The sequence below is a fragment of the Gasterosteus aculeatus genome, chromosome 2 (genome assembly GCF_964276395.1).
Source record: "Gasterosteus aculeatus chromosome 2, fGasAcu3.hap1.1, whole genome shotgun sequence".
NCBI lineage: Eukaryota > Metazoa > Chordata > Actinopteri > Perciformes > Gasterosteidae > Gasterosteus > Gasterosteus aculeatus.
In genome coordinates, this window is record NC_135689.1 from 14088302 (window position 1) to 14108805 (window position 20504).

The 20504-nt window shown below is 40.5% G+C and overlaps 4 protein-coding genes across 7 annotated transcripts; 2 read left to right on the forward strand and 2 right to left on the reverse strand.

Moving 5' to 3' along the window:
* The first annotated feature begins 592 nt into the window (after window positions 1-592).
* LOC120829275 (putative G-protein coupled receptor 160) lies at window positions 593-9242 on the forward strand. 3 transcript variants are annotated; one of them, XM_078084296.1, is made up of 2 exons: window positions 593-693; window positions 7342-9236. In XM_078084296.1, the coding sequence occupies exon 2, from the start codon at window positions 7420-7422 to the stop codon at window positions 8416-8418; it is 999 nt and encodes a 332-aa protein (XP_077940422.1). In that variant the 5' UTR covers window positions 593-693; window positions 7342-7419; the 3' UTR covers window positions 8419-9236. The 3 variants fall into 3 exon arrangements, with proteins under 3 accessions (XP_077940422.1, XP_077940414.1, XP_040049187.2); XM_078084288.1 differs by lacking the exon at window positions 593-693 and adding an exon at window positions 5821-6525 and having other exon boundaries at window positions 6561-9236; XM_040193253.2 differs by lacking the exon at window positions 593-693 and adding an exon at window positions 6426-6525 and having other exon boundaries at window positions 7342-9242.
* Window positions 1043-11591, reverse strand: ppih (peptidylprolyl isomerase H (cyclophilin H)). 2 transcript variants are annotated; one of them, XM_040193255.2, is made up of 9 exons: window positions 11320-11591; window positions 4413-4477; window positions 4306-4329; window positions 3690-3734; window positions 3487-3529; window positions 2300-2392; window positions 1977-2064; window positions 1832-1872; window positions 1043-1487 (listed from the first exon to the last, which is right to left on the reverse strand). In XM_040193255.2, the coding sequence occupies exons 1-9, from the start codon at window positions 11383-11385 to the stop codon at window positions 1419-1421; spliced, it is 534 nt and encodes a 177-aa protein (XP_040049189.1). In that variant the 5' UTR covers window positions 11386-11591; the 3' UTR covers window positions 1043-1418. The 2 variants fall into 2 exon arrangements, with proteins under 2 accessions (XP_040049189.1, XP_040049190.1); XM_040193256.2 differs by lacking the exon at window positions 11320-11591 and adding an exon at window positions 10525-10759.
* Window positions 11592-12061: 470 nt separating this feature from the next.
* On the reverse strand, window positions 12062-14706 carry taf10 (TAF10 RNA polymerase II, TATA box binding protein (TBP)-associated factor). Its single transcript, XM_040193254.2, has 5 exons — window positions 14321-14706; window positions 13772-13929; window positions 13098-13162; window positions 12529-12643; window positions 12062-12331 (listed from the first exon to the last, which is right to left on the reverse strand). Exons 1-5 carry the CDS (start codon window positions 14451-14453, stop codon window positions 12242-12244), a joined length of 561 nt encoding a protein of 186 aa, XP_040049188.1. The 5' UTR covers window positions 14454-14706; the 3' UTR covers window positions 12062-12241.
* LOC120829274 (putative oxidoreductase YteT) lies at window positions 14374-20493 on the forward strand. The gene is made up of 14 exons (XM_040193251.2): window positions 14374-15458; window positions 15718-15826; window positions 16172-16256; window positions 16344-16417; window positions 16542-16601; window positions 16900-17007; window positions 17281-17337; window positions 17693-17823; window positions 17996-18050; window positions 18146-18238; window positions 18353-18487; window positions 18565-18666; window positions 19094-19255; window positions 19477-20493. Exons 1-14 carry the CDS (start codon window positions 15445-15447, stop codon window positions 19639-19641), a joined length of 1350 nt encoding a protein of 449 aa, XP_040049185.2. The 5' UTR covers window positions 14374-15444; the 3' UTR covers window positions 19642-20493.
* Window positions 20494-20504: the final 11 nt, after the last annotated feature.

A 20504-nucleotide genomic window follows, 5' to 3' on the forward strand; every position in this document is an offset into this window, starting at 1 on the left:
ATGGTCAAACCCTACATCCCAACCCGCACTCTCCGCTCTGCATCTGCAAAACTACTCGTCCCTCCCTCACTGAGAGCAAAACACTCGACTAGATCACGACTCTTTGCTGTCTTTGCTCCGAAATGGTGGAACGAGCTCTCTGAAGACACCAGGACCGCAGAGAGCCTTCACATCTTCCGCCACAAACTAAAGACACACCTCTTCAGACTCTACCTCCACTAAAGACTAACAAATTGTAGCACTTAAATTGTACTTATAACGCTACTCATCTATAGCAAATAGTAAATTGGCTTATTTGATGAAATTGCACTTTCTTGTTCTTCAGTTTGTACCCTATGGTTGAATGCACCTATTGTACGTCGCTTTGGATAAAAGCGTCAGCTAAATGACATGTAATGTAATGTAATAATATTTGCCTCCTCTCTCGTATTAACCTGTTTAATCCCAGAGAAGAGGAGAGCGTGGGTGGGGGAGGGCTAATGGTGTGGATCTGTATGGAGAGTGGGAGGAGTGTTTGGTGCTGAAGTGTGTGACTGGGAGGACTCGTGCCTTTGACTGGGAGGTGTTTCTCTCCTTCACTTCCTTAAATTGAGATTGATAACCAGCCAGCAACCATACAGGGGAGTATAGATCTCCTTCTCCTTCTACCATCCAAGCAGACGACTGAGGAAAACATCCCAGAGATAAATAAAGGTAAGATAATTGGTAGGAAATCATTTTTTGGACACATATATGGATGGAATTTTTCTTTTTTTTTTTTTCCTAAACGAGAGTCCTGATGATTTCAGATTCTGGCTACGGTTAATATTGTAATCTATATTTTGTGAAGATGGTAGCCATTCAAATGCTTTGAAATCCAAGCTAAGTACACATTTATACTTTAAAAAGTAATTTCATATTTTGGCAGTATGATATCTGGAGCAACCGTAAAACTTATTCAAATGATTGATTATTCATTAATTATTGAATCCCCCACAAAAAACCCTACTCTGACTATGATGTTAACAGCTTTACCCAAAGAAACAACATCACCTCTAAAATGTTCATGAAAAAGTAAACAATTTATTCATCCTCAATGAACAGATTGAAACACAAATAGAAGCAAAAATCATCTCCACTTGGACCCAACGACTTGACGTTTTGTAAAACAAATTCAAAACCACTTTATGTTGTCAGTTCCAAAAGCTACCGGACAGGTGAATGATCGTATCTGTGCTGGATTCGGTAGTGGAACCCGTTCTACAACTAAAAGTGATAGGCCAAACTATTTTTTTTGTGACCGTCAACCGCCACCATGGTCCCACACAGTAAAAAAAGATGTTGTCTGACGTCTGCTGAGGGTTATTAAGTGACTATAACATTACTTCATGGGTACAAAAGGCTGAATAGTTCTTGCGTGGTGCTGTGAGGAAGCCGGATCACATCTCTCCACACTGTGCAATGAGGATGGGGAGCTTGGGTTTGTTGTTGGGTCCCGTAGGAACATTCTGTTGGCAGGAAAGATCACAAACAGCTTTACAAACATCACACAAAGATCCTTGTGAATTTATGCAAAGCTTGATTACCATACTTATGACAGAGCAGCACGCGATGGTTGTACTGGGTTTCACAGGGTGGATGCACATCCAGGAAATGTACTTATTTGTATTCAGAATTGATTTAATGGACATTTAGACAATAAGTATAGCGGGCTTTACGTTGCACAGTTGGTAATCACATAGTGGTCAAAAACATTTTCTCCACCATGAGGAGTTTCTCTCTCTCTCTCTCTCTCTCTCCTCACAGTTCTAGTCATTCACATCAAACAAATAATATTACAAAATGTTTATACCTCAATTTTCCTCATGATCAGCAAACCATCAACCACTTTTCCTGAAACGGGTGTAAACAAGACCGTTTAAACCTCGGCACATAAGAAACACACATAGCGCTCTAAATAGATACGAAGGCACAATTAACATTGTAGGCTTACTCACCAAAAACAACATGCTTCCCATCCAACCAGTCACATTTGGTGCAAGTAATGAAGAACTGACAACCATTTGTGCCTGGCCCGCTGTTTGCCTGAGTAAGACACACAATATTGAGAAGGAGAAAAAAAAGAGCAGTTTATATGCTGATCAGGGTTACTTCACTTTGAAAGAATCCATCAAATGATGTTGTCTATTGTGTAACTTGATATAGTTTAATAGGTAATTTACTAAATGGTTGCAGGAAAACAACCTGAATTTGATCGAGGTAAAGAAACCCTCTGCTGATTTAGTGTCCCCAACCACTATGCATTGATCTTTATACATACCATGGCCAGAAGACCGGGTGCAGAGTGCTTCATTTTGAAGTTTTCGTCTACAAATGGACCCCTGTAGATGCTGCAGATACCAGTTCCATCACCCTTGACAAAAAGACAAAAAACGCATCATAAGATGGGGCTCAGGAAGCAGAAAGAAGAGTGTTTTGTCACAAACGTTAAATCAATGCTATGTTTTATTTTGAAAACAGGAAATGTTATGTAATTTGTCAGGTGACAGGAACCAGGAAGTGAATGAAGAATATGGCTCAGAACTGCTGTTTGTATTGGTAGCTTTTAAATCCAGTTGAGTCTGCCTGCATCCTATACCTTTTTGATAGCATCGTTGGTACTTATTGATTTGTTTTATTGTTCATTATCATCTCAGATGATTATTTTTGTGACAATGTTTAGTTTGGATATTTTTGTGCACATGGCCTATCGAGTCATTCGGGTTGGTAACTGCACTGCTATGGCTGTCATTAAAGTCCATATGACTTAATAAATAACTAGAAGTAAATCAGCATAAATATATAAAGTAGCGGTCGAAGACAATGCACTTCATTTGTAATTATTATGTCTTTTGTGTATTTTAGTTTTACACTTTCTCTCATGTCAATAAACCTGTGGACAACGGACCATTGTCTTTGGAGTCGTGATGTCACAAAAGAGTTCGTCTAACTGCCAAGGTGTATCGGAGCGCATATACAGAGGGCGGCATAAAGAGATACAATGAATCCTACTGTTAATCAATCCATGTGCTCCAGATTACACCTTCTACTGCTCAATTCAAAATTCACCTGTGTGTCTGATATCATTACACAATTTATTTTATTTAATGAAGGCTAAAAAAAATGAACAAAAGTGGATCAAAAAGTAAAAAGGTCTACTAGTCACCATCTTTAAAAGGTATCGGTTTCTTTGTATTGTCTACGCTAAAAAAAGATTTTACCTAATTTTTCAATTGATCTATTTGACATTGTTAACATAAATAATTGCATCAGAAATACAGATATTCAACGTTCCAAGCTATAATCTATTGTTTCTCTGCTGGAAAAATGTCCCTCTGAAAAGATTAGAATTAACGTACAATGTAACGTTAACGTTGTTGTTGTGAGTAAAAGAACATTGAGTCAAATCCAAACATTGTTGAGATAAAAGCATCAACCCAACTGCAGAAGTGTTGTTTTCAAACTTACATTCACAAAGTCCCCTCCTTGTATCATGAAGTCTTTTATCACCCTGCCAAAAAGGAAATTAAAATAATGAGTTGTGTTGCAGCGGAGGATTGGCAGGAATGGGGTCCGACTGGTAAGAGCTGCACCTGCTGAGGTCACAGCGCTACCGGCCGAGGGTTAAAAAATGGTGGTTTAACACCTGCTAATCATTTCAAACACCTTACCTGTGGAATGTGCAACCTTTGAAACCGATTGGCACTCCATCTTTCCTGTGGGATAAAATGCATTTATTATTATTATTGTTAATAAATTGTTTGCTCCTTGCTCCTTGCTGCTGGCTCGGACTACATGATTTAGTAAGGAACAGCGATGGTTACAGAAATAGAACCACGGATATTCCATGAATCAGTGTAATCCCTAACTTTAATCTTTTTACATGTTTATAGTCTTTTAAAGGCTTTATAGACTAAACACATAATTCAAACGATTGGATTTATATTGCTAAACCTTTGAAATTATTTTATAGGCTGCTTAGGTCTTTATTCGCTCTTTAAAAGCTGCTTCATTTCATATTGCTGTGAAAAAAGGTTAAACAACTGTATTTATTCAATTATCTTCCCAAAACTATGTTTGATAAGCTTTGATTACGTCATTAAGTTATCATTTTTAACTCTGCCCAGCTCTGTTCACTAAACTGAACAGAGCGTAAACACATGATGTAACTGAATGGAATCTCGGCATCTTTTTAACTAAATACCAGCCATGAAACTTTGTTTTGGTTTAAATTGGTTCAAAGGAGGATGACGTAGTTGTGTATTCCCCCCCAAAAAACAGACTTACCTAAACTCTCCAGTGCAGAACTGTCTGTAAGAAACAATGGAAGTTTAATTAATGTCTTCAATCACTTGTCAGGCTGTAAAAACAATTGTCTGTGACTTGATCCTTACCGGAAGTTCTCTGCAGTCTTTGGAACCACATCGGCAAACAGCTCAATCTTCATCCGTCCGATATCCTGGCAAAAGGCGATAAAACAGTTGGACACTAAACAAATGACAAAAACAATTAAATGTATACACCTAAAAACAAATTGGGTCAAAGCTAGGGCTGGGCGGTATGACCAAAAATCCATATCCCGGAATTTAGGAAAGATTTTGACGGTATCCCAGTATTGTTTTTTCAAGTAAACACATAAATACATTGACCCCGAAAAGGAGCACCAGCTACCCGATCAGCTGTTCGCCGCTGGCTGGCCAACGCGCTCGGAACTGGCCGGCATTGTTAGCGCGTTAGCTCGATTTGGGGTGCTAGTGTTGCCACCAGAGGCAATACCAGCGGCTCGACACTTTGCAACGAATCGCTTTCTGATCGAACTCTCTCGTTGTTCCTCTTGTATCGCTCTTTTCCGTGTTTTCATGTAACAACAGAGTTACTTCTGGTTGTGAGCTGTACCCAGCATGCAGTTTGGCGCGGTCATCTTTATAAATGTAGAATTTAGTGTTACAAATTCTTTATGTGTCACGAGCTGTTGTGTCGTGGTGGTTTACCCTGTTAAAGAGTGTTTGTTGTCATAAAGTTAGAACCACGATTCAATCTCAACACACGTAATAGTAGAGCTGGTTTTATGCAAAGCAACTTACATTGCATTTTTATACCAATTAGTGGGTAGGTGTCTTGCTCAGGGACACTTCGACATGGAGCAGCCGAGGCTCGAACCACCAACCTTGCGGTTCCCAGCTCGCCCTCTCTACCACTGCTACATGGTTAAAACGTGAAGGCTGTTTGAACCGCCAGCGTTACTGCTAATATTATGTGTATGTAAGAGAACTACTGAATACTTGCATTGACAAACTATTCTTTTGTTGTTACTCAGTTCATGATTCCAAAAGAAAAAAGGAAACCCATAAAGTTTAAACTCATGGTTAAATAGCTATACATAATTCTGAATTGGTTAAAGGAGGATAAAAGGTCATGATAGCAATAGCCTTGTTTTCAACCGTCAGCTTCTGGATATTGAATTCTCCCTGACGAGGGAGATCAATCATCTCCTTACGTCAAGGAGTTGGACTGAGATATTTCCTGCTGCTGAGGAGAGGACAGCTTCTTTCTCATCACCAGTGTGGCCGGACAAAGAGGGCAACAGAGCTCACGACTGACTTACTCTTTTGCACTTAAAGGGAATTGATATTAGAGGAACCAATTGAAGGAACACTGAGACGATTCAAGGATACGTTTAGCATTTCAACGAAACGGTGTTGATAATGTATCAATAAGAGCATAGTCAATATTGTGCAGGATTTTATTTGGCTCCATTTCTTTTGTGTGGGTGTCAAATTCCCATCTTCTAAGCTCTCCCAACGCACCTACACCTTGGCCCAATAATAATTAAAATATCCTGCGGGTTACATGAGCAAATACAGCGCCCCTTTGTGTTCATTTCTAAAGCCTCCCATTAAGACATATCACTTTATTTAAGACGCTGCGCTACTTGCAAGTCACTGTGTTGTGCCAGATTGTCAATAAAGTTAGAAAAATGATTACGGCAACCCCACGGTCATGAAGGTACTCATGTAACGTTACATGGAGGAGGAGGAGGAGGAGGAGGAGACGGGTCCAGGTCGCTACATACCAACTGAAATCGGCTTGTGTCGTTGAAAAAAAAGGAACCTTCCACCGACAACTTTTTGCACTCGGCGCTACTGCAATGCTCTTGCAAAAATTTTTAGTGGCACTATATGTATCTAAAAAAAAAATACATTTTTTGTCAATTATTCCAAGCTACTTTTGTGAAGCTTACTGAAAGGGTAAAAACAGATGAATTTTGATGAAATGGGAAATCGATATGCTTTTACCAATTAATTGCACACCACGTACATAATTTCAGCAAGACACAAAAGGCGTTTCTGCATTCATAAGCGGTTGGTGATGTCACACATAATCAAATTTAAAAGAGTTCACCTAAAAACAGTCACACGCTGAGGAGGAGTCTGGCTGAGCGCACACAGGGAGGTTGACTGGATCTCATCTGAAACTCACTGGATTGGGACGACCCTGAGCACGCAGGTGCTCAGGGTCGGGTGCTGATGGTTGCTGATCAGGTGCTGATGGTTTTGCATCTGTTTCATTTTTTAAATTTCAAACAACATTATTTATTCAATTTTTTACTTTGTTATAATTGCCTGCAGTAATATGAAGACATTGAGGGAAAAGCCTTGATGGTGACTGGTTCTATGAGAAATTTGTAGGGACCTATAAAATCTGCGATCACGGAATGGCGGACGGAATCACATATTTTGACTTTCAAAATTATAAACGTGATATATGTGGGACTGACCGACATTACTTTAAGTTTTTTTTGGAATAAAAAGGAACGTATCTGTCAGGAAAATGCTCCGAGGGGGTCATTAAAAGTGGGAACAATGCACGCTTCACCCGCCCGCCCTTATTATTTTTAATAAGGTTATATGTATGGAAGCAATAAAGTTTTCAGTTTTAACTGAATATATTATCGACTTTATATTGTCTAATTCACTGTCTCTGGGTTAAATTTGCGTAAAATGTTAAAAACTCAATTCTCAAAAATTAAAAAAAAATTAAACCGGAATTTGAGAAAAAATAGAAACGGCTTTTATAGGGCCCTAAATATGCAGGGACCTGACAAGTGCTCTAGATGGGTAACTGGATGAATGAACAGTTCACGTGTGACATTAAACCAGATTGAACCAGAATTACAACATATCTCGAGAACAACAATTACTAAACTGTCATCTGAACACTGGATGATGGGATGTGTCAGAGAGACTTCCAACCTGCCACCAAACAATCTTTTGCTATTTCATGTTGTTTAGTTCCTAAACAATTTAAACTTTTCCTCCACAGCTTATTCCGGATCTTCTTTGTACCGAAAAACTGCACTGCAAGTTGACCGCGTGTCAGACAACAAGGCATACCGTCAAAATGCTGGCCGTTATAGAGGGAAATTTTCTGGGCTCTGTTTATAATACGACCAACACCAACAAGTATCTGTTCATAATGCTTTTGAAGTTGGTACTGGACACAGCGGTCCTCTGTTTGTGCTCCCGAAGGCTGCATACCTCCTTTATAAGTATGTGCGGTCTGTCCATCGTCTTGGGTGACTCTGTGATGGTGATTTGGGTTTCCAGCTTATATTTTCTACCTCCTGAAACGTGCTTGGTGGCCCTTTGTTTCCTCTTGACCAATGCCTCTGTGATATTTGATGCCCTTACGCTGCCCATTGTGTGCCTGTGTTTACTGGACTGTTATTTAGAAGGCACCAACTTCGCCAAACAGAGCACCGTCTCCAAATTCCTGAGGCACACCGCCTTGACATTGCTGGTGTGGGTGATAGCGGTTTTGTCCTCCTTTGGCTCGGTGAAATCTGGTACGTTGGAACTGAAATTTGAGGACGGGCTGTCCGCTACAGGATGCGAGGTACGAGAGAGCACACTGGCTAACTTCTTCATTTTGGGGTCCTTCTCAATCATAACCTTTACGACACTGCCCTTCTGGTCAATGATTCCCCGGTGGGTGAGGGAGTCTGTGCGTGAGTTTGCATCTCAAAATGCAAAGAACCAGAACAGCGACTCGCAGTTTTCGACTAAAGGCCCGGACACACGCGGCTTCGAGGAGACAGTCTATCCGCGCCCGCCTCTGTGGTTGAGCACAATACTGTGCTTAAGTCTGACGTGGATGCCCTATATCACAATAACTGTGGTCTTCCTATTGCTCGGCGTTGGACTGCCTGCCTACGCCACTGTTAATCTTCAGTGGTTGGAGTGCACAAACAGTTTAGTGATGGGTGTGATGTTCTGGGCAAACAGCGTACACACAAGGGCCGTACAGCCGCACGCACACTCCGCCACGCATGACGGAGAGAGTGATCAACGATCAACCGGTTCCGATCTGTCAACAGCAGAAATGAAAACAGTGATATGAAAACAGTGATGTGCTAAAGTGACGCCCAAGACCGGAGCTGCCAACTGTTCCCCGAAGTGGAAGCGTGACGTGGCGCTTATTGCACGTCTCCATTAGCACGTACTGAACTTTTTGAGCAGACAATTAAACAAACTAAATGTTGCGGGTGACAAGAGACTGGAAATAAAAATTCCAGAATGCAATGCAAATGCAATTCTTTGAGTTGGGGACATTTTTTTTTGCTGTAGGCCATGATCTTTAGGCTTGTATAAGTTTATCATGAGGGACTTTTAAAAGAAAATTCTACATACTTTAGGGGAAATGCTATGCTGAATGAGGATTTAAATACATTCTCTTTTAACTTTTCATTTTTAACAATTAGCTAAATGTATTCATTTGCATTGTTTAACAAATCCAACTGTATAGCCCTGGTTATATATTGTCGGGTCAGCTCCCGTCTTAAAGACTACAAGAAGAAACAACTTGTCATGAATCATCATACGTACATGAAGCGGTATCATTGAGCGACATCATTCACTGAATTGTTTAATCTGTGCAAGGTGACCAGATCGTTGTAAAGTATGTAAATCATACATAGATGTGATAATTCATTGAAAAACCCTATTGAAATAGATACAATATAAATAATAATGCCTTCTATTTTATACTGTAAAGTCAAATTGAACATGCCACTTTTACTTTACTTGGTTATTTGTCTTGTTGTCCATTGTTATGCAACTACCGCCGTGTTATCTTCCTTGTATGTCTAACATATTTTGGCAATAAATGTTCCGGATTGCTGATAAATGAGAACTTTAAACACACAATAAAAATGACTGCATGGCAAACTGTTGGAGGAAAATATCATTTAAATTGTGTCAATTTTTATATATATATATATATTTTAATGATGAATATATTTAAACAGACCAGAGAAAATCAGGACATACTTATGTCGCATTTCAAGATTAAAGCCCTTCAAAAACTCATTCATGAACCACTCCACCTCACATTCTAGATTAGAAAGGAAATGGTCAATATTTACATATTTGTTTCACTACAGGTTAATAGGAGACCACCTTAAGGTGTTACTCAGGGATAATCAAGTAATTATGATGTAGCGTTTAAAAATTAATGCCTTTCAAAATCTCATTAATGAACCAACTTCCTTCCAAATGTAATTCATGGGCCAATTTCTGGCCAATTTTAGATGTGAAATTAAATGGTCCAGTTACATAATAATTTTACTACAGGTAAATAGTACACTTCCTCAGAGTGTCATTACAGGTTATCTCTGAAAGACACCTTAAGGTGGTTATCTATTGACCTGAAGTAATAATATGATGTCATTATTGACCATTTCTTTTTAAATCTAATCTAAAATGTGAAGTGAATTGGCTCATAAATAATATTTTAAAGAGAGTCTCTTAAGTGGTTTGCTATCAATCCCAGGTGAAGTTAGTCACTTAGTACTATGTTTGTAGATTTACAGAAGGAATTCGACATGTCATGGCTGTCATTCGCTCGCATGGCTTCTCTTACCACAGCTATGCCGATGACACCCAACTAATTCTCTCCTTCCCTCACTCGGACACCCAGGTGGCGGCTCGGATCTCTTCCTGTCTAACTGACATCTCTCAGTGGATGTCCGCCCACCATCTGAAAATCAACCCCGACAAGACTGAACTACTTCTCTTTCCCGGAAAAGATTCGCTTACCCAGGACCTGACAGTCAACTTTGGGAACTCCATACTAACGCCCACCTCGACCGCTAAGAACCTCGGCGTCACACTCGACAGCCAACTCTCCCTGACTCCCAACATTGCCGCGACAACGCGATCCTGTAGATACACGCTCTACAACATCAGGAGAATACGTCCCCTTGTCACTCAGAAGGCAGCGCAGGTACTGATTCAGGCTCTTGTCATCTCCCGCCTGGACTACTGCAACTCCCTCCTGGCTGGTCTCCCTGCCACCGCCATTCGACCTCTGCAGCTCATTCAGAATGCAGCAGCTCGACTGGTCTTCAACCTTCCGAAATTCTCCCACACTACTCCACTCCTCCGCTCTCTTCACTGGCTACCGGTGGCCGCCCGCATCCAGTTCAAAACATTGGTGCTCACGTACCATGCTGTGAATGGATCGGGTCCAGCTTACATCCAGGACATGGTCAAACCCTACATCCCAACCCGCACTCTCCGCTCTGCATCTGCAAAACTACTCGTCCCTCCCTCACTGAGAGCAAAACACTCGACTAGATCTCGACTCTTTGCTGTCTTTGCTCCGAAATGGTGGAACGAGCTCTCTGAAGACACCAGGACCGCAGAGAGCCTTCACATCTTCCGCCGCAAACTAAAGACACACCTCTTCAGACTCTACCTCGACTAAGACTAACAAATTGTAGCACTTAAATTGTACTTGTAACGTCACTCATCTATAGCAAATTGTAAATTGGCTTATTTGAGGAAATTGCACTTTCTTGTTTCTTGTTCTCCTGAGTTTGTACCCTATGGTTGAATGCACTTATTGTACGTCGCTTTGGATAAAAGCGTCAGCTAAATTACATGTAATGTAATTTTAAGATTAACCGGAAGTGCTCTTATTTTGAAAACAGTTCTTACATGCTACCGTAATGCCTCGTACATACACCTCTGAATAACGCGCGGACCGTCTAAAAGAGACGAACGTTACCGTAATTACACAATACAATACTCACCACAATATAAACCGCGCGATTTAAATTGCTTAGTACTTTGTGTATCAGATACGCTCATTGAACGAAGAGGTTTAAGTTAGATACCAACCAACGAAGTTCAGTGGATCGAAACTTTAAACGAGCTCTCGTGGTGAGATTCGGTAACGTTAACTCAACGTTGTTCAGCCACGAAAGTCGGTATTAGCGTTCATCTTTCCTCTACTCACCTGCCCTCCGATGGTTATGTCGAAGAAGACTATCGGGTTGTTTGGATTTGTTGATTGAACAGACATTGCGACTGTTGACTCGCTCCTTAAGACAAAATAAAAATGCTATTCGCCGGATAACACCATGGACGCGACAACCATTGAACGTCCATGAAAGACGTGCTACGGCTCGCATTAAGGGTCAAAACACTGCCATAGCGCGATAACAAAAACTGGCCACTTTCACCAGATTACATTTTGAGAATGCCAGTGTAATCTTCAAAGTTTAAAATAAACCAAAAATTAAATGTACGCATTGCGTAACACGTACGCTATAGTTATTTTCTTATGTTGCAAAATGAGTACAAACGGCATAGAGCACAACTCTGTTGTACAGAAACATTAAATAGCATCTTAACGTTGAATTGTCTGTACTGAATGTATTTCTGAATATTTATTTAATGCCGCCAAGTTGTATAATTTAAAAAATGTAAAAACAGTGGGCATTGGCTCAAAAAACGTGTATGATTTGTAAACAGGACAGTTAAATCTAACAGGGACATTACAAAAAGCTTTCTATCGCTATTTAAAAAAAAGACAAAAAACAATATTTCCAGTGAGATATTTCTAGTAGGATATAGGTTTGAATTGGGCTGCACTTTTGAACAATAAGACTGATAAGTGTCTTCACACGATCAGCATATCAAAATGTTTAGCCCTTATACTTGGGTTGGACAAAGAAAACATCTCACAGACATCAACATTTATTGTAAGGGTTTTATTTTCACAATAAAATGTAATTATACAACTAACAAATGGCAAAGCTGTACTAAAGAACCACGATCAAAAAAACGAAAACATTAAGCAATAAAGGTATTGACAGAGTCTAGTGGGTCAGCAGGGACTTAAAACTAGCAGAAGAAAAAAAACCTCAAAGGCAGTTCTATGTGAAGTAATATGGTTTCTTGACATTGACGCCATATTCTGAGAGGGCAGGACTGAGGTCCTCCATGGTCAGAGTGTACTTTTTTTCCTGTAAATATATATATATATATATATATATGAGAGAGAGAAAGAGAGAGAGAAGAGAAAATAAATACATCACAAAATCATTAACTATCAAGAAGAACATAATCAGAGATGGGTATAGGTGCTACCTCTCTCCAACTTTCTTCCCTCCCCCCCTTCACATACACTGGTTTCAAAACACTGTATGAGAAAAACACTCACCTTTGTTTTACTCCGTGAGCTTCCTGAGGCGGTGCCTTTCATTTTACAGTACTGCAGCGCATCATTGGCGATGTCAGAGATAAACTTCTGGGAAGCAAGGGAGATCAGACGGATTCTGAAGAATTACAAAAAATATATATATTATTGTCGTGGTTTCCACTGTCAGAACACAGACAGCATGCCTCTACCTTTAATGGGGAAAAAAATAAATAAGTCAGATCAAGAGTTCCTCGGTTCTCATTTTCATTTTTCTATTACAAGATATCATTACAGAAACAAAAAGGGAGATACATGGTCAAAACGTCTTAAAGGTCTCAGACATGCCAACGGAGATTAGTAGTAGTTTTTCTTTGTTTGTAAACTAGTTTACAGCATTAACACTCAGCAAACTACACAATCTTAACAAGCATATTACCATACATAAATACCCAAGTGCAACATATGCACAGCCTGTTAACATATAATCCATAGTTGAAACAAATACGCAAGAAATACATTTCTCAAATTATTTACCCAGAAGCATATTTTTAAAAAGTTAAATAGACCTCAGTGTCAATGGTCGCACTTACATTCTCGGGTCAGAAGCCTCAAAGCCAGCCCGATTGAGGTAGTAACCTGTTACTGCATCAGGAATCTGAAAAAAAGAGCAGACTTTAGCGACAAGATTCATAAAACCTGCTTTTGCTTCAGCTGACATTTATTTGTGAAGAACATTATTATTCTCTGTATGCCATTCAGTGATGATCAGCCAAAAGAAGCAAGATCCATGGTTCAGCCTCTAATCACCAAGTTAAACTATTGGCGTTGTCCCAGTAGAATACCAATAAATAATGTTCAAACAACAAATGTTTACAAATGGAAGAAGTTGCCATTAATGTCAATTGAGTGTTTTCACCTTTTTTTCTATCACGGTATATTTTTGTACCAACAGAAGTGATTCTGCATTGACGATATTTAATCTGTTGCTTCTTGCGTTATTTTATTAACTGAACAAGTAGAAAACGGGAGGCACTATACCCATCTGAATATTTCATAAAGAAATCTATATTTTTGAAGGAATTTAAATTTGATTTGATGACGGCGGTCAATTAAAGTGGGCGAACATGCCAGGCTGTTGCAGCACTGGCCATCATTCCGTCATTACTAACTTGTAGGCAGGGTCTAGAATTTGTGTTCTTTCCAACAATATTTCCCTACCAGTGAATGTAGCGTGCGGTAATCTGACGGAGACCACTTGGTTTACCGTGGGAGTGTACTCCTCCAGCTGCATGAGGAAATCAGCCAGCGGCGTTGTGTTGAGGGCCGGCTTTACGTCCCCATTGGTGATTCCTCCCGGGACGTAGACCCCGTTGGACACCGACGAGTCTGCTGATGTGGTCACCATGGCCGCCGGAGCTGAAGCTGGAATGCAAATTTGGGGAATTTTCAATTAAAAAAAAAAATGGTTTTCCTAACTTGAACACTTAACGTTATAGTTGTACACAAATAACGACGCGTTACATATTTCAGGAGAAATATCATTAGATGTTTCGCCGAAAGTAAAGTGGCTCAAAGTCCAAGCCCTGTTCGAAAGCAGATGTTGCAGGAAAGAGACAAAAAGAAAGTTCACACAATGATGCATCAACGTCTTGCACAGTATATTCACACACATGTTCACAGAGGGAATCACACCAGTCACCTTCAGTAGAAATAAAGTAACCTTGACGTAAAATAGTAAAGTATTGGGCATAGAAACTTGGACGATAAACGTTAACTAAGCGCCATTAATAAGTCACATAAGAGTTTACGTTACCGTTACTCGTGACCGACGGGACGCTGCTGACGTTGGTAGTTGCGTTGTCATTTGCGATACAATTGCTTGAAGTTGAGGACGTCGTGGAGGACACCCCGGTTGTGACAGACTGATTAACGTTGTCTATGTTCATGTTGGTGTTAACGTTAGCTAACGAGCTAACCGTGGCTAGCTAGCACAGCGAAATTGTAAATATGCCCGAAAGCGCGGTTCTGTGCTAAATAGCTCCAATACTAGTCTTCTACAAAACAATCTTTTGTGAAGTGAAGCTTATTTTGTAACTCCGATGCTTGTAACGGAGCTGAATCCGGAGCTAGCTAGATAGCATTAGGAGCGTTCGAGGCTAGCGTGTCCGAGCAGCAGAAAGCTGAGCTCATGCTGAAGGAGCTCAACGCGTCACGTGACGCTTGCTAGATAGATCGGGTTGGACGAAAGAAGCCGAAGACACCCGAGGACCTTATAAAGCTACATCTGATGTGGTGTAGTGGCTGGTCAAAGTCTAAGAGCGTTTGTTATCTGCATATTTAGCTATTTCAGCAGCTACTCGGGTAGACGACTGCCTAGCTAACATGTAAATAACCTTAATATAGATTCAGTAGTGTAAAACCCTTTACATGTAACGCTATCATAATACAATTTCCAACTGACAGACGAAGAACATAAAAACAAACAAAATATTAAATATATCAAAATACATCATAACCTGTAACTATATGAAAATACTGTAGCACTACGAATATTTAATTAAAGTGATGCTGTTGGTAATGGTCGTTGACTGTGAGGAAACTTTAAAACACAAAATCAAGCTGCTTCGAACTTCGGGATATTATATAAACGTACACGTTTAACCTCCAGGCACGTGAGTTCAACATTTGAGTGTATTTGTTTCTCTTTAACACCGTTTACAAGAGGAAATGGTAGTTTACGAGGAGCACTGAACGCAGCAGAGGGCATCGCGCACTCACCAGGGGGCGCTACGCTCCTTTAAGTCACCTGGCCTCTTATTTTTGTTCGAAGAAGTGCGCTTCAGCGCGGACGTCGAACACGTCGCGTACTGATGTGATTTTTTTATTCAGACACAATCGGACCGACGCGCGAGACAAACAGAAGGTTTGGAAAGCTTCATGGGACAAAGCAGGTACTGATGATGACGTCACCCGAGCGGTAGCTTCCTGTCGTCACGCGCTGTATTGTATATCTGTTAATTACCGCATTTGAACGGATCCATATGTTTTGACATTGTTTATTTAGTTCACTTTCGAATGGCAACTAATCCGCCGTGCACCGCGATAGATGAGTTAGATTTAAATGCATTAGGAAGTGTGGTGTTTAATTGTAGAGCGGGTGAAATGATGAGTGTTTAATAGCTTAACTTCACGCTTCGGTTTGTGTTAAAGTTCCCAGGATGCCAGAATGACTTCCCCCGTCCGTGTGATCGTGGTGGGAGCTGGATGTCGAGGAGAGATCTACTCCCAGTTTGCGTCCATCCACCCTGATCGCGTTAAGGTCAGCGGAGGAGAGGTTGCTCGGCTGCTCGTTCCTGTCAAAAACAAACCAATATTGTGGATTGATAAACAAAAATATTGCACCATGAGATCCCTGCGAGCCAAAGATGAGATAATACTAAATATTAAAGAAACATGTACAATATAAAACTATAAAAAACACAATCAAAACCATGTGATCAAACAATATAATGGCATATATGTTTGGATCATAATCAAGTCTTATTTAAAATTCAATATCGTACCTTTTGCTTGGAGTTATTCTATTTTATTGCTACTTAATTTAAGTAAGTAATCTGCATACTTGTACTAGTTGGGCATTAAGTTGTCAGCTTCCTCTTTTTAGGTTGTTGGAGTTGCCGATCCAAGGAAATTTGCTCGCACTAAACTTCAACAGCAACACAACATTTTAGATGAAAACGTATTTGAAGGTGAGCATTAAATGAAAACAATGCATTTACTTGTATGACATTGTCTGCCTCATACTGTCTCATTGAATGGATTTATCTTTAAACTAGACTGGCACACTATAGTTGAAAGAGAGAAGTTTGCAGATGCCGTTTTAATCTGTACTCCAGACCGCCTTCATAAGGTAAACATATATTTTTATATATTTTAAAAGTATGTGTATCTCTCACCTCATCATCTGTCTGAAATATAAACGTATTCACTGTTCTTTGGCTAGTTATTCTATTAAACTAGGTATTGATCCCTAGGAACCTGCGGTGGCCTTTGCACAGAAGGGCTACCATATTCTGCTGGAGAAACCAATGGCAGTAAGTGTTTTATAAATAACCCTAAACCGTTATAACACAGAGTTTTAACATTGACAACGGCTCAAAGGATCCTACAGATTGATTTCAACAGTAATTTGACTCATTAGTTTGTCTTTTTTTAATTATTAAAAAAACATGGTGGTTATTTTTCCTCACATTTCCGATTCCATTTACAACCAACTCACAAACCTTGGAAATGATACTATGTGTCAACAACATCCGTCTCTCCCTCTTCTGTGATTGCATTTGTGTGACACTCGTGCCTCCCCTCCACCTACACGTGATCATGTGACTTTAGACTACGGCTGAAGACTGCACAGCGATTGTGGAGGCTTGTACTCAGAGTGGCGCGATGCTCTCCGTGGGTCACGTTCTCCGCTACGATCCACTCATCCACAAGATAAAGGTGAACTTTGTCCCTCATACTTTACGAACATGAAAACATCTGACAGTTTTCTCCCCCAGGAAAGAATGGATCACAGTTTTCAATTTTTGTACCTTTTTAAAAAAAAAAAAAAAAGTAAAGCTGTAATTGAGTTGATACGTTTTTTAATAAGAAGAGATACGTTAATTGTTCAATGACAGAACAGACAAAATGTTGTCTCACACAGGGACAGATGGTGAAGAAAATCACGCAATTTAAAGTGAGAATTAACTTTGTTTTTTGTTTTGTTTCTAGGAACTGATAGATGCCGGAGTCATAGGTGACGTGATGCACATTCAGCACCTCGAGCCGGTAATAATGCAAATAGACACTTATGAGTACTTGTCTTGAATAAGTCCTCCTGTACTTGACAGCAAGTGGCTTGTAAATCATGTTGTTGTACAAGACACAGCTCCATGCAGAGATACGCAGCAGTGTGTGTACGAGTAGTTCCGTTTCAGCCAAACCCACCATACAAAACATCACAATCAGCCAACTAACAACTGCTTAAGCTCCGTGAAGCACACTTCATTCAACCAATGGATGTAAAGTCATGTAATACGCGCATTAAACAGACATGGGTGTTTATTTTTCTTGTCTTTAAAAAAATTCCATTTATGTGTTAAATGGAGGCTTACAGATTTGTCTCGTCGACCTCTCCTTGCAGGTTGGGTTCTACCACTTTGCTCACTCGTTCGTTCGAGGGAACTGGAGGAATGAAGCAGAGAGTTCTTTTGCTCTTCTGGCTAAATCGTGCCACGACATCGACCTCATACACCACTGGGCCGGACCGCGCAGGTGAACCATCAAGCATCAACGAGCAACTCCAAGCTGGTCTGATGCTCAGAGTTAAGGTCACACCTTAGTTGGACCCCCGTCTGTGTGTTTGCAGGCCGACGAGGCGGTTTCCTGTCAGCTTGTTTGTGTGTTTTTTTTAACGATAACTAACTTTGCTGAACGTACTCGGCAGGTGTGTGAAAGTGTCGTCATTTGGATCCGTCAGCCACTTTGGAAAAGAAAACAAGGTTCGTGGCCGCCTAATAAAGAGAAGTTACCAAACTGACATTTTGTACGCTAAGCGTGAAAATGAAATATGAGACAGGAGAGCATTCTTTGTCAGCCGACAGGTGCCGGAAGTCGCTGTCTGGACTGTTCGATTGAAGGAGACTGTCCATACTCGGCATCCAAAATCTACTTGAATAGAGTGAAACAGGTTGACATTGCAACGCATTATTGAAACAATTATCAGCTCCCAATACATGATTTCATATATCATTTCTGTGTGTGTGTGTGTGTGTGTGTGTGTGTGTGTGTGTGTGTGTGCTAGGGCCACACTGGCTGGCCTGTATCGGTCATATGTCCAAACTCGCTCCCGGACATCGAGGGAGTAACTGAAGCCTTGAGGACCGGACCCTATGGCCGCTGTGTCTACGAGTGTGACAACGACGTCTGCAGTAACCAGGTTAGAAGACACTGGTATTGTCACGACGCGCTCTTCAATCCTTCTCTCGCCCAGTTAGTCTGTTTGGTTTCTCCTAGGTTGTCAACATGGAGTTTGAAGGGGGTCTGACGGCGGCCTTTTCCATGGTGGCGTTCACTGAGGAGATCTGCAAGCGGAAAACAACTATCTACGGCAGCAAGGTAGCGGATCGTGCATCGCCGAAACAAAAGATCGAAAGATGAAGAAATGATAATAAAAAAGCTAGTGGGAGAAAAAGCTCAATCAGCTAACTGGCTCACAGAAATAGAAGTGATTCTCAGTACGTTGTAGACATACAGCGGTGATAATTCAAAAATCAAAGTGGTGTTGAACTGTATTGCCAAAGGAAGTGGACACCCACAAAATATACCAATAAGTGATTGTTTAAGAGGCTATTCCAGAATTACAGACGTTAGTTAATATGCTGCTCTGAGAAAAAGCTTTCAGTCCTCAGGGAAGTGTTCTGACAAAATCCAATTATCTACAAGGTGTGTTCACCAAATTAGAAAAAGAGCATTTCATTGGCGAACACAATGACATTGTGAGGTACGGGTCGAGATGCCAACGTATTGAACTGTGTCTCTGCAGGGGGAGCTGTCATGTGACGGTCATGAGGTGCACGTGTTTGACTTTCTGAGCCAACGATCCACAAAGCACAAGGCCCACAATGACTCCCCCAAGGTCTTTGGCATGAGTGGACATGGTGGAGCAGACTACCACCTAATGGCTGCCTTCATTTCTGCCGTGGCTGTAAGTGCTTATGAATACTTTCCTTTTCATGAACAGTGTTGATTTGAATCTTTGCCTTTTATTGACACATGACCAGGCACGTGCAGTTGTTTGCCACCTTAATTACTATATATTAACTACTTTGTCTCTTCCAGCACCTGTGGAAGAGGCACCAACATTACATTTAGGTACAGAAGGTGAACTGTGATGGCTGACGTGTGCGTTTGTTCTTTTCGGTGCAGAACAACGATCCATCCCACATCCGCTCGGGTCCTGAAGAGACACTGCTGAGCCATTTGCTGGTGTTTGAAGCTGAGCGATCTCGACTGGAGAGCAGGGTGGTGCACTGCGGGGACATCGGCAAAAGACGGATGACTGACAAACACGTTGACATTAAAACGATCTAAACCTCCACAGTCAAACACTGCAATGAGGCGTGGCACAAGTTCACTGAGGAAGACGCTTTCCAAAATACACATTTAAGCGTTTATTATACTACACTTTTTATTTTACAAATAAATTGAATTTCCATATTTAAATGTCAACCAGGATTATCTGAATGTAAGTAATCAACTGGTGGTATCAGTTAGTGAAGTATTCAACATTATCGACTGTAGGGTCAAAACAACACAAAATGAAGGGAACAGGGAAAAAGAGAGATCCACAATTTGCTCTTACAAACCTTATGTCAACAAAATGAAAGAAGAAATTCATGTAGCTTTATCCAATGTTCAGATTTCTGTGCTAGAGTTTAACCAAAATGAGCATGTTTTTATTAGAATCAGTAATTATGGTACCGAATGTCTTAATGTGAATTTCATGTTTATAGCTGTGATCTTTAAACCAATCAAACAAGGACCAAAACGTGGAGTGCAAAGAGGCTGACTTAGTACTGCTCAGATTTTATTTGTGTGTAGTTAGTTGGTTTTGTGTGAATGAGTGAGGTGAAATGGGATGAGTGAATGAACCGGTTAGGTTTTTCAATGTGAAGTGCTTAGCCAAGAATCTGATCATTTGTTGTTAAGCATGTCATATTGTTACCATTTGATTAAGTCGAGTTCATGTAAAGTTGTCATATGATTTATGATTTATGCAGAATTGATCTCAGGACATGCATGAATGTTTGTTGCCAGCTGAGAACTCGCTGAACAGCCCCTTGAACAACGCTCACTTGATTATATATATATATCAAATTTGTAACGACTACTGACTGAGAACAAATGCACATAAAAATCAAGCGGGGATTGCCTCTATAATAACTCTCACATTG